Source organism: Scomber scombrus, chromosome 4, assembly GCF_963691925.1.
Source record: "Scomber scombrus chromosome 4, fScoSco1.1, whole genome shotgun sequence".
NCBI lineage: Eukaryota > Metazoa > Chordata > Actinopteri > Scombriformes > Scombridae > Scomber > Scomber scombrus.
The window spans coordinates 33,714,326-33,726,708 of NC_084973.1; the positions used below are offsets into that span (position 1 = coordinate 33,714,326).

A 12,383-nucleotide genomic window follows, 5' to 3' on the forward strand; every position below is an offset into this window, starting at 1 on the left:
TGTACGCTGAATACTGGACAAATCTGGCTTCCAAACAATTTGTGATATCACAAATCATGCACACACTGTAGGCCCACCCTTTAAATTTAGGTTTTCAATGAGCACAGAGAAACTTTCCACTTCCAGCAGATTAATGTGAAAACAGCCTACAGTGTGTCAAACTCTAAGCTTCACTGTACAGAATGTGCAAACATTTAACTGAATGAACAAGAAGAAAAAAACAGATTTTTAGTTGTGGAGACTTTACAGATATGTAACGTTATTTCATGTAAAGCAGGAATCAAATACAAGCTAATTTCTCACCTGTCTTTTTCTTTTTGAAAAATAAACGAAGGTCAACCTCTCCTCCTTTTCTTTTTGACGACATGATGTTATTAGCATGTCCCTGTGCCGCTCGGTGCTTCTGTACTTCCGTCTCCCCCTCCCCCCGCGCGCACCCAGGAAGAGAGAGGGAGGGAGGAGGGGTAACGGCGCAGCATCAGCGCATTGAACAGGCTGTGTATCCATGGGACAGTACAAGTTATGTAGGATGGGAATGACGTAGTGAAAACTAGCGGGGCTAATTAAACAGTGGCGATCCGCTGCAGTTTAATACATAAATGGGAAACCCTGTAAAGGATCAATGAGTCAGGCAGAACATACTCAATAAGCATCCCTGCTCTGCCCTGACAGAGAGGGGATGGCAGGTTAACAAAGGGGACGCATTTTGGTCATTTTGCTAACAAGGGGGACACCATCACCCCTCAAATCGCCTACTGTGTATAGGACTCAAGGAGGAGACGGCTTGAATCAGACTGAACAGTGTTTACTAGTGCAGCTTTCTTTAAATTGTTGTTTCTTTTTTTTCTTTTTTTTTCCTTAATAAAACAGGTTAGAACTTAATAGAACACATTTACTACTATTACTACCGGTACCTAAGGGGAACTCTTATAGGTCTACCAAAACGCGAGGTTTGTGCATGATTATCAGTGCTCACAGTCTCTTTTATCATTGACGACTTTGGTGTTTGTGGTAGAGACCTTGCAGGCATGTGACTTTCTTGGTATTCACTATGTTCTGGTTCAGTTCCTGCTGGCTGCTGTCCGCTCTCCATCAGTGGCAATGAATCATGAACACTTTCAACAGTCTCATGTTGTGCTTGTTGTGGGGAACTTGAGGTTTCCTTGGTTTTCAGAATATGTCTCCTGTTCCTTCTGTAGATTTAATCATTGTCAGTCTGTACGATGTACGACCTTGGCTGATCATGTCTCTTCAGTATGACAGCAGGTTGCCATTTGTTCTGCTGTCTGACTCTTACTCTTTCTCCTTCTCCCACCACAGGGAGTTTCCTCGTTCCACAGTCAAAGTAGCGTTTCTGCTTATTTTGTCTGTTCATCAATCTGCTGCGTACATGTCTGTACACTCCTGGCATTAACAGGTTTCTTGACACAGGTATTTTTGTCTTCAGCCTCCTTCCCATAAGCAGCTGCACAGGAGAGTAGCCTACTCCTTCCAGTGGCGTGTTTCTGTACTCGAAAAGAGCAATGTATAGGTCCTTGAGACTTTCCTGTGCTTTGTTCAGCAGATTTTTCACTGTTTGTATAGCTATCTCTGCTTGTCCATTTGACTGTGGAAACTCTGGACTCGAGGTACAGTGTTTGAACTCCCAGCTGGTCGCAAAGTCTTGCATTTCTGCACTTACCAGCTGTGTCCCATTGTCAGAAAAAAGTTCATCAGGTACACTGTGTCTGGCAAAAACAGACTTAAGTGCCGTAATGATGTGCTTGCTTGTAGTACCACTTAATTTTGAAATCTCTGGGTACTTTGAGTAGTAGTCGACACACATGATGTACTCTGCATTATTGAAATAGAAGCGATCCATTCTAACTTTTGACCACGCTCTTGGATGTGGATGAGGTATCAAGGGCTCCCTGGGATAGTTTTTTTTTGTGTTTGTTGCTTCTTCAATTTGTTTTGCCATTCCTGGCCAAAACAGGATGTCTCTTCCAAGTTCCTTACACTTCACAATTCCCATATGTGCCTCATGAATTTTTTCGAGCATCTCTTCTCTCATCTTTGTAGGATCAACCAATTTGGAGTTTTCGAACAGTAGTCCATCAGAAAATGTCAGCTCCTCTCTGAAAGTCCAGTACTTTTGAATTTGTCTTTGGAACTTGGCTCCGTGACTCAGGCCATCCATCCTGTACTGCTTGTCCGACCAGTCTCAGTTCCTCATCTTCTTTTGTTCAATCTTTGAACTGCTGACACTTTTCTTCTGAAACAGGTAACTGTTGGACTACATAGCTCACATCCAACTCGTCCTCCTGTCTTCCACGTGTGTGGTGTTTCAGGCTGGCTCTGCTCAGTGCATCTGCAATGTGCATTTCCTTACCAGGCTTGTATGTCACCTGTAGGCTGTATTTTCTTTCTCCACATCATACTATTTTAACACTGGAGTGTTACTCACAAGCTCTTTCCAGTCGTGTGAAGCTCTTTTGTTGTTCACTCTCCCAATGCCAGGTGGCTTCTCCTTCCAGCAGCTTTCTGATTGGTGCAGATACTTCTGAGAGATTTGGAATAAACTTGGCTAAGTACTGCACCATGCCCATTAATCTCTGTAGCTCTGTTTTGTCTTTTGGCTCAGGCAATTCTTATATGGCTCGCACTTTGTCTATGTCAGGTTTCAGTCTGTCTTTGCTCAGCACATGCCCTATGTAGCTGATTTCACTCAGTCCGATTTTGAATTTGTCTCTGTTTAGTTTCAACTTTATGCTCCTCAGTCGATCGAACAGCTTCCTCAGTCTGTTGTCGTGTGACTCTCTGTCTTCACCCCACACAAGAATGTCATCCATCACATTGACGACTCCGTCCAGTCCTTCTAGATGCTGTGACAGGCATCTCTGGAACACTTCTGGTGCTGAAGATAAGAAGTCTCTTAAACTTGTACCTTCCTGAGGGTGGGTTAAAGGTACATAGTCTGGAGCTCTCTTCATCCAACTGGATTTTCCAGTAGCCTGGGTTTGCATCCACAACTGAGAAGACCTTTGCTTTTGCCATTTCAGCCACAACCTCCTCCACAGTTTTCAGAGGATAGTGGTCTCTTTGTATTGCTTCATTTAGATCCTGTGGGTCAAGGCATATCCTTATTTTGTTTGGTTTCACAACTGCTGCTGACCCATTCTGTAGGCTCAGTTTGTTTTTCGGTGACACCAAGGTTTTCCATCCTCTTTAATTCCTTTTCAATGTCTTTTTTCAGGGCTACTGGGACCTTTCTAGGAGGATGAACTACTGGTGTAATAGCTGGGTTTACCTGAATATGGTGAACTCTCAGAATACAGCCCAGTCCTGTGAATAAATCTTCATATTCACTCAATATGTCTGTCTGTGTTTTTTCTTCCACTCCATATATCCTCTTCACCATACCAAACGCAACACTAGACTCTTTTCCCAGTACTGCTTTTGTATCATGCTTTATGACTTGAAAGTCCACATTTAACTCTTTGTCCTTGTATTGGCATTTAATCTTTCTGCCCTAGTGGATTCTCTTGTTGCCCAAAAAAGCCCACTAACTTAAAGCAAGATTTGTCCCGGTTCTTTTCACTCAATTTCAGTGCATCCAATTCTCTTTTGGATATCACATTACAGTTAGCACCTGTATCTATCAGTACAGTGAGTGTCTGGTTGTTTATGTTCAGCGTTGCAGTCCAGTCATCTTTGTTTGTTTGCTCATCCACTTTGTCTAGTCTGTTAACATGGCTCACTTCTTTTTGTTTGAGGTCAGTTGTACCTATGAACATGTCATCATCACTTGCTGTGTCACGTTCAATACCTTGTATTTTCCGTTGGAATTCTGTCCGTCCATGGCTCATGCACATTTTTGCATAGTGATTCTTCCGGCGACAAGAGTTGCAGGTTTGGCCAAATGCTGGGCACTTTCTTGACTCATGTTTATACCCGCATGTACCATAGTCTGCTTGTGGTTTTTCTGTCTTTGGTTGAACTCTCTCCTTTTTTCCATATGTTTTTTGCTTGTATAATTTCTGAACCGGTACTTCTGTTTCTTCATTTAACTTTTTTAGCTGGGTTTGGCTCACCTCGCTTGCACGGCAAATGTCCACTGCTCTCTGTAGCGTCAGCTCCGGCTCTCTCAGCAGTCTGCCTCAGATCTGGTCATTTGGGTTCCACATACAACTCTGTCTCTTATTAATGACTCGGTTAAATCTAAAAACTATCAGTCTTTTGCTTTGTTTTTTAAATCTGTGACATACCCATCAATAGACTGTATTTCCTTGCGCCTTCGTGAAAAACCAAAGTCTCTCGTATGTCAGGTTTTTTCGAGGTTCACAGTAGTTTTTAAACAGATCTTTCAATACATCCAGATCATCAACATCGTCGTCAAACTGAAACGTGTTGTATACCTTGATGGCGTCGTCCCCGGCAACATGGAGAAAAGTGGCGCATTTTACTTTCTCCGACTTCTCTGCTATTCCACTGGCGATGTTGAACTTTTGAATCTAGACTCTACAGTTTTCAGCTAGATTAACTTCTAGGTTCCACGTTCCTGGAGGTTTTTGTAGCTCCATCGGTCCTTTTCTAGGTTCTTTTTATTTTTTTATCCCTGTTCTGACACCATGTAATGAATAGGACTTAAGGAGGAGACGGCTTGAATCAGACTGAACAGTGTTTACTAGTGCAGCTTCAACATATACAGCACAGCACTTGTATTCTTACAGCACCACTTATTGGTGACTCCAGTACTACAACATAATACATGACAGCAAGTATGCGGTATCGAACAGACCCATGGAGAAACTCCCACCGAGCACCCGTGGCCTTATCTCAAACCCATGTTTGAGATGTTGTTTGTTGTGCTTATCGCGAACAAATTATATCACGGCCTACAAAAACTTGTCTTCCAACCTGAAAAAGCATGTTGCGGTATGTAAAGTAGCTACTAACGTTAACTAGCTTAATGTTTGTTAAATTGCAGATGAACATTTTAAACATAATTGTATGTGCTTTTTGCCATTTTTAAAAGGTTTAAAAATGTGGCAAATGTTGCAGTGCAGTTGAATGATTAAGTTGACTTTCTGTTCATGTTTTTTATACAATTCATATCAAAGAGTCCAAGGTAGGTGTGTGTGTGTGAGAGAGAGAGAGAGCGAGAGAGAGAGAGATTGTTTATCTGTAAATGTCAATAAATGTCAATATACAGATTCTCCTGGGCGTGTCTATCTTTTCCTGTAAACCCACCTATTCATTGTAATACAGGGTATGATCAGGTGATGGCGCTTCTGTCACAGAATAGCCCACATATTCTATGAATTTTTACTGGTCATCCGAACCAGTAAACTTACTTACTACCTAACATAACCCACTGACTTTTTATATGCACGCACCACAACTTAGAAAAAATATTTTAAATTTCAAGGAAGACCATGACTGAGCAAACAATTTGCAGACACAGATACATGACTATCTTGAATAAAAAATGCGGAGTTTCTATTTGCACCCTAGACGTAGCCTATAACAACGTGAAAACATGGCGGGTATTCATCTTCCACGCCAACAGAAAAGGGCGAATTTAGAAAGGTTTCATATCTTATGTTTGTTCTAAAGACATTTCTGGCGGCAAAGTTGTATTATATTTTCATAATTTTTCCTCAGTGAATGCATACAAGCGTAAGTTTATCAGTTAGACACTTAATAACGTAGGACCGGAGCGGTGGCGTAACGGTAGCGTGTCCGTCATTAGTGCGGGAGACTTGGGTTCGAGTCTATGCAGTAGCAGTTACTTATTGATAATGTTTTCCGCGGAAAAACTCTGCTGCACTTTCATAACTTTGTTAAGTAAATGCATATAACCCGAAAATAACTCAATTTAAAACCTTCAGGTTGTTATATGATGGAAATCAAATCTTGACCGATAACTCTATGGTTCTCTGCTATGTGCCATGAGTTTAATATGTTCCCTTGTTCTCTTGGTTAATAGGAAGTGTTTTTGCCTGTAGAGTATGTGTTTTTATTGTTTAGCAGTGAAGAAAGGAAAATGAATGGGATGTTTGTTGATATTTGTTTTGAATCTAACACAAAAAGAAAGAAAAAATGCTTTTCATATTTCAATTTTAGGCTCAGATCAATTATACGAAATGGAAAAACGTAAACGACTGTATTTGATTTTAGGCAAGGCAAGACAAGGCAACGCAGCTTTATTTATATGAAAATAAACATTTGACAGTGAGAAATTAGAAACAAACGTAAAAACAAGGAATTTAAAGGATGATTAACCTTTCATTTGATGCTGGTTTGAATATTCTCACACAAATTATGCCAGAGTGCTAAAGCTGAGAATGAGTAGTTCAGCGTCTGCTAACTTGTGAATTGTAGAATTGTTGAAAAATGTGCAAGCCAACCCCGGTCTATTCAGTGCATGCTGTAAGTCAGGTAAGCCCATCCACTTTATTAGCATTATCATTGCTTAACTTTTTGTTTGGGCTTAATGGGCTATATTTGGTTCCATTGTCACACAAATCACGCAAGAGTGTTCATGGCCGTTTCAACTACAGTACTTTCTGAGAAGGGGTGCGGATTTGGCGGGGTGATGATGGGTTTGGGGGGATGGTTGGGAGCCTGTTCCATTGTCTTTCAAAGCGAATGCCCCCCTCCCCCCACACCTGTGCATGTCTCATGGCAAACTGTGAATCCTTTGAATTTTTCCTCCCACGGCTTTATTACGCCTGCTCTCATTATGATCAAATTATTTTAACTATTATGTTTTATAACATATTGCCAATAAAATAAAAATAAATGAATCCCATATTCCTGCATTGAACAGACTCACTGGAGCTGAGGTTAATGTTAGCTGCACGGACAGAGACGTGTTTTCTCAAGCGAGTTCAAAGTTTTATCTATTTTACTTTCTTTTGACAATGACACGCTGGATGATGATTTTGGAGGTAATCCGACAGGAGAAGGGCTTACGATTGGCTACGAGAAAGTGACGTTTCAGGGGGTGCCCCGAGAGGGAGATACCCCTCCATTCATAACCCGTTGTGCGCCAACGTCATTCATTTAATTTCATTTTGACTTTTGACTTTGTAATTACCGGATAAAGGAAACCCAGTATCAGTGTATCAGAATATAATAGCAGCAATAAGAAAAGAATAAAGAACAATAAATAATAAATACAAAAAAAACAACGAACAAACAAAAAACTATAAGAACAATAATAGTAAGAAATATATAGTAAAATAGTCGTGACATTATTTACATTATTTACACCGTCCATTGAAATACTATGTATTACTGTAAATAGCGCGTCCTGTTTTTAATCACTAGACGGGGAAAGTCACATGGGCTATTTCTTGGTTTGACAGTGACAATGATCAGTCAGAGGTCCTGTAAAATGTACGGTATCTTCAATTGCATCCTTCTAATGAATTAACTCAGTTTATGTCCATGGACATTATAATGAAAAGGCTAAAGGCTTAATATTAGTTTGCATCCAGCGTGCTGCGTGGACTTCATTACATCTGCTGTACCGCTGCTACCACAATTATGAAATGCTAAGTTTATTGTCTGTGACTGTGACCTTCATAAAAGTAATATTTTACAAATCTGCATTATATAAACTAACGAAATTCGTTAAAGTAAGTCATTTGGCGACTTCTAAGTCATTAAACTAAGTCTTACTTTTACTGGCGTAAAGAGTTGAATCAGGACTTCTGCTTTTACTAGAGTCTTTTTTACACAAGTATCTAGTACTGAATACTACACAGGCATGACTCAGAAGAACAAGCTTGCACTTTTTAATCATAGTGCGTTTTGTTAATTGATCGGCTGTGTTGTGTTTTACCGGCGCACAGCAGCTTCAATTGCATCCTTCTAATGGATTTAACTATATTGCACCCTTCATTAGATAGATAGATAGATAGATAGATAGATAGATAGATAGATATACTTTATTGATCCCAAGCTGGGAAATTATAGTGTAGCAGCAGCATTACACAGACACTAGTGACGATACAGTGACAATAACAACAACATATAGTATAAGGCTACTTTATGAAGAAGAATAGAAGTAAATACAAGTTATATTAGTGTGTAAAACTAACTCGGGTTTCCTGCACTAATACCTGCGCCTCCCCGTGGACAAATGAAGCATTGCAACTGGTTTTCACTCAGGCAGTTTAGGGGCGTTTCCAGTCGGGGCCACATTGACACGTCATCGCATTTCCCCCCTGCTTCCATTATCGGCCAGTCAAGGACCTATCAAGGGGCGGCCAAGGAGCCATCACGGAAACAGGGGAAATTTGTAGTGGCTTCATCTGTAGGTTCTTGTAGTGACTATTTAACTGAAGATATTCAGTTCATATTTTCTATCTTTTTGTATGTAGAATGACAATAAAGCTACTTTACTTTCCTGAGATATTTTTAAAAATACTTTTACTTAAGTAATATTTTGACTAAGCTACTTTTACCTGTATTGGAGTAATATTTGACAAGGAGTATCTGTACTCAAGTAGGGAAGTTGTGTACTCTGTCCACCTCTGACACAGACACTCACACACATTCTCTTACACACAGACATTATACACACACACACACACACACAAACTGTAACACACACATGCACGCACACACATTATACACACACACATTCTCTCTCACACACAAACACTGTAACACACACACACATACACCACATACAGTAACACACATATACACATTACAAACAAACACACACACATTATACACATACCACTCATAGTAACACACACACACTTTCTCTCTCTCTCTCTCTCTCTCTCTCTCTCTCTCTATCTCTCTCACATACACACACACACACATACACACACACACACACACACACACACATTATCTAACACACACACACCCACACACATGTCTGAATGTTAAAATCTCTTTTTCACTGTTTGTATTTGACCGTTTTTAACCTGCATCCTGTTGGGTTCAGCTGTTTGGAGTTTACATTTTCTAAACTTCTACATTTAAATCTTCTTCAGCTCTGAACAGATTATGAAACATTTCATCATTTCAAACATGAACTTTGTTTTCTAAACTGGCTTCATTTATTCTTTATTCAGATTGTTTGACTGCAGTTTGTCAAAGATCAGCTGTAATTCTCTGGCCTCAGCTCTGAAGTCCAACTCCTCCCACCTTAGAAAGCTGGAGCTGAGTGGAAACAACCTGAAGGATTCAGGAGTGAAGCAGCTGTCTGGTGGACTGGAGAGTCCAGACTGTAAACTGGAGACTCTGATGTCAGTTCACTGACTGTCTGTTACTATTGTTGATCTTAATGTTTAACATCTGAATCTAATTTATGTTCATACATAACTTACATCCATGAAGTTAATTTTCCTTCTCTACACACACACACACACACACACACACACACACACACACACACACACACACACACACACACACACACACACACACACACACACTCACAAACACATTATACACACACAAACACACACACACAAATGCACACACATTCTCTCTTATACATTATACACAACCGCACACAAACACACACACACACTGTGACACACACACACACACAGTAACACAGACACACACACAGTAACACACATAAATACACACACACACACACACACTAAAACACACATTTTATAGACACACATACTGACAAACACACGCAAATACATTATACACACACAAACATACACATACTGTAACACACACGCACACACACATATTATACACAGACACACTGTGCACATACTGTAACACACACGCACACACACACACACACTCTCTCTCTCTGTCTCACACACACACACAGACACACAAACACACACACACACACTGTAATACACTATAAAACACACACACACATTATACACACACACAAACACTGTAACACACATACAGTAACACACACACACTCGCTCTCTCTCTCTCTCACACACACAAACACACATTATACACAAACACATACACACATTATCTAACACACACACATACACACACACACGCGCGTCTGGATGTTAAAATCTCTTTTTCACTGTTTGTATTTGACAGTTTTGAACCTGCATCCTGTTGGGTTCAGCTGTTTGGAGTTTATATTTTCTAAACTTCTACATTTAAATCTTCTTCAGCTCTGAACAGATTATGAAACATTTCATCATTTCAAACATGAACTTTGTTTTCTAAACTGACTTCATTTATTCTTTATTCAGATTGTTTGGCTGCAGTTTGTCACAGATCAGCTGTGATTATCTGGCCTCAGCTCTGAAGTCCAACTCCTCCCATCTGAGAGAGCTGAATCTGAGAGGAAATGACCTGAAGGATTCAGACGTGAAGCAGCTGATTGATCTTCAGCAGAGTCCAGACTGCAGACTGGAGACTCTGAGGTCAGTAGAGAGTTGGAGTCAGTCTGTGCTGGTTTCAGCAGTTTAGTCTTAAACCCACTCAGTATCAAAGCAGAGATCCAGTATTTCCTGTTGAACCTCCAACCTTCTCAGTGCTGCTTTCCTCAGTGAAGCTGTGAGAGGAGAATGGTGACAGGCTTCAGGATTGGACAGAAAGACAGAGAGAGAGAACAGTTAGCCAATCAGATGAGCCAGAAGCTTGTTGTGATCATGTGTTTGAGTTGATGTGAAGACAACTGTTGTTGTTGTGTTGATGTCTGCAGGAAATAAAGCTGGATTACAGCTGACAGCCTTACAAGATGTATAGAGACAGTGGTCCTCATCATCAAACTGTCACACCATCAAAATCTGATCTCAAAGTGTTTGTTCTCTCATTTCAACACTAAACTATTGATCAGTTCATCTTTGTCAGAGCTCTAAGATTAGTCTGACTGCAGCCTGCAAATCACTGGCTCTGATTTCACACAAGCATCATTACGTTTAGTAACCATGTGGTCTTTATACAGACCAGAACCTCTGCTGAAGTCCAGGAATCACAGCAGCTTTTTAGCTGAGAGCTCTGACTGATTGTCATGTGATGATTTAACAGCAGGAAACATCTTCAAATCCCACAGAGACTCTGTAGCTTTAAACTTTGATAAGAGTTGACATGTATCAGCAGTAAATCCATCAGTAAACTGATGAGTGAATGTCTCTGTTTCTGCAGTAATGATGTGTTCATGACTCTCAGCACTTTATTTCCTCTGTGAACTTGAGTGAAATCTGCAGAGGAAACACACTTGATAGTAAAAGTGTGTGCAGGTGTGTGAGCTTGGAGCTCAGTGTGTTCACTCCAACACGTTAACATGAGAGCTGAAAGGAAGCAAGCTACGCTGCACAGCTGTTCCACTTCTGGTCTGAACAGGACTGAAGTCCCTGCTGCTCTTTATACTGGATGTGCTGCATCACTGACTGACAGCTGATGAAGTGAGTCTCACTAAACACTCATTTATCTCCTCTGTTCTTTCTTCTTCTCTCATCAGATGGAAGTGATCTCTGTCAGAGTGAGAGTGAACATCCAGGAGTGTTGAGAGAGGATCAGCTGGATCCTGATGATCCATCTGGAGTCTTGATCTGGATTTTGTCGTCTTCACTTAAGTCTCTTAACTGACTACAAACTGAACAGTTATCTCTGGATTTAGCTGAAGTCAGCACTTTACAGATTTGTTGTACATGAGCTGTTTGATGTAAATAAAGATAAAAAACAGGTGTTATAAGTCAGACTGTGAGCCTGGGCTCATATTTATCAAGCGTCTCAGAATCACACTGAGAGTTAACGAGGACTAAAACTAATGAATGAAGCAGAAGAGAATTGACTGTGACTTTCAGCAGGAGAAGGATTACTGCTGGGAGAGAGTGAGACGCGGCTGTTTTACCACAGTCAGAGCAGCAGAGTAGCAGTGTTTTGGTTTTCAGACAATTTCCATTACAATATTACTCCATTTCTATCATCACTTCACTGGTTAGCTATTTGTTTTAGGATTGATTTGAAAGATTTGATTGATCACTTTTAAATGCTCCAGATGATATAAAGGTATCCAGCTTTTATATGCAGAAACATGAAGTTAAAACATAATCAGTTTATATCTCATAATGATATTTAACAAGTTATTTGCATTAAGCTGTAAATAAACACTGCTCAGCCAATCAGCTGTCTTTAACAATAACTATATACTATAAACTTGTAGGTGAGATCATGTGATCCAGCCCTATCCAATCACATCCTTTCCATCTAGTTTTCTACATTAGTGCAGCATCTTGCATGTATTGTACAACACTGCACGCAGAGATAATGATGCAAACGGACACAACTTGATTAAAAACATGAAATTTATCTTCTCCACTGTCCAACTCATCTCCAGCTGAACCTGCTGTTGACTTATGTGTCCTTACAGCTCTTTGAAATCTATCTGTGCCATCAGCAGTTTAAACACATGAATCATT

At 40.2% G+C, this 12,383-nt stretch overlaps 2 protein-coding genes across 2 annotated transcripts in view; one reads left to right on the top strand and one right to left on the bottom strand.

Moving 5' to 3' along the window:
• Positions 1-11,821, top strand: part of LOC133978591 (NACHT, LRR and PYD domains-containing protein 3-like) — a 42,220-nt gene extending 30,399 nt beyond the window's left edge. Inside the window, exons 10-13 of the mRNA XM_062416862.1 lie at positions 9,087-9,260; positions 10,209-10,382; positions 11,423-11,586; positions 11,637-11,821. Coding sequence (XP_062272846.1) covers positions 9,087-9,260; positions 10,209-10,382; positions 11,423-11,432 — 358 coding nt within the window. The 3' untranslated portion in view covers positions 11,433-11,586; positions 11,637-11,821. The remainder of the gene's footprint in view (positions 1-9,086; positions 9,261-10,208; positions 10,383-11,422; positions 11,587-11,636) is intronic.
• LOC133979436 (uncharacterized) overlaps positions 1-12,383 on the bottom strand; it is a 1,726,912-nt gene that overhangs the window by 1,335,871 nt on the left and 378,658 nt on the right. The gene's annotated exons all lie outside the window — the stretch shown is intronic.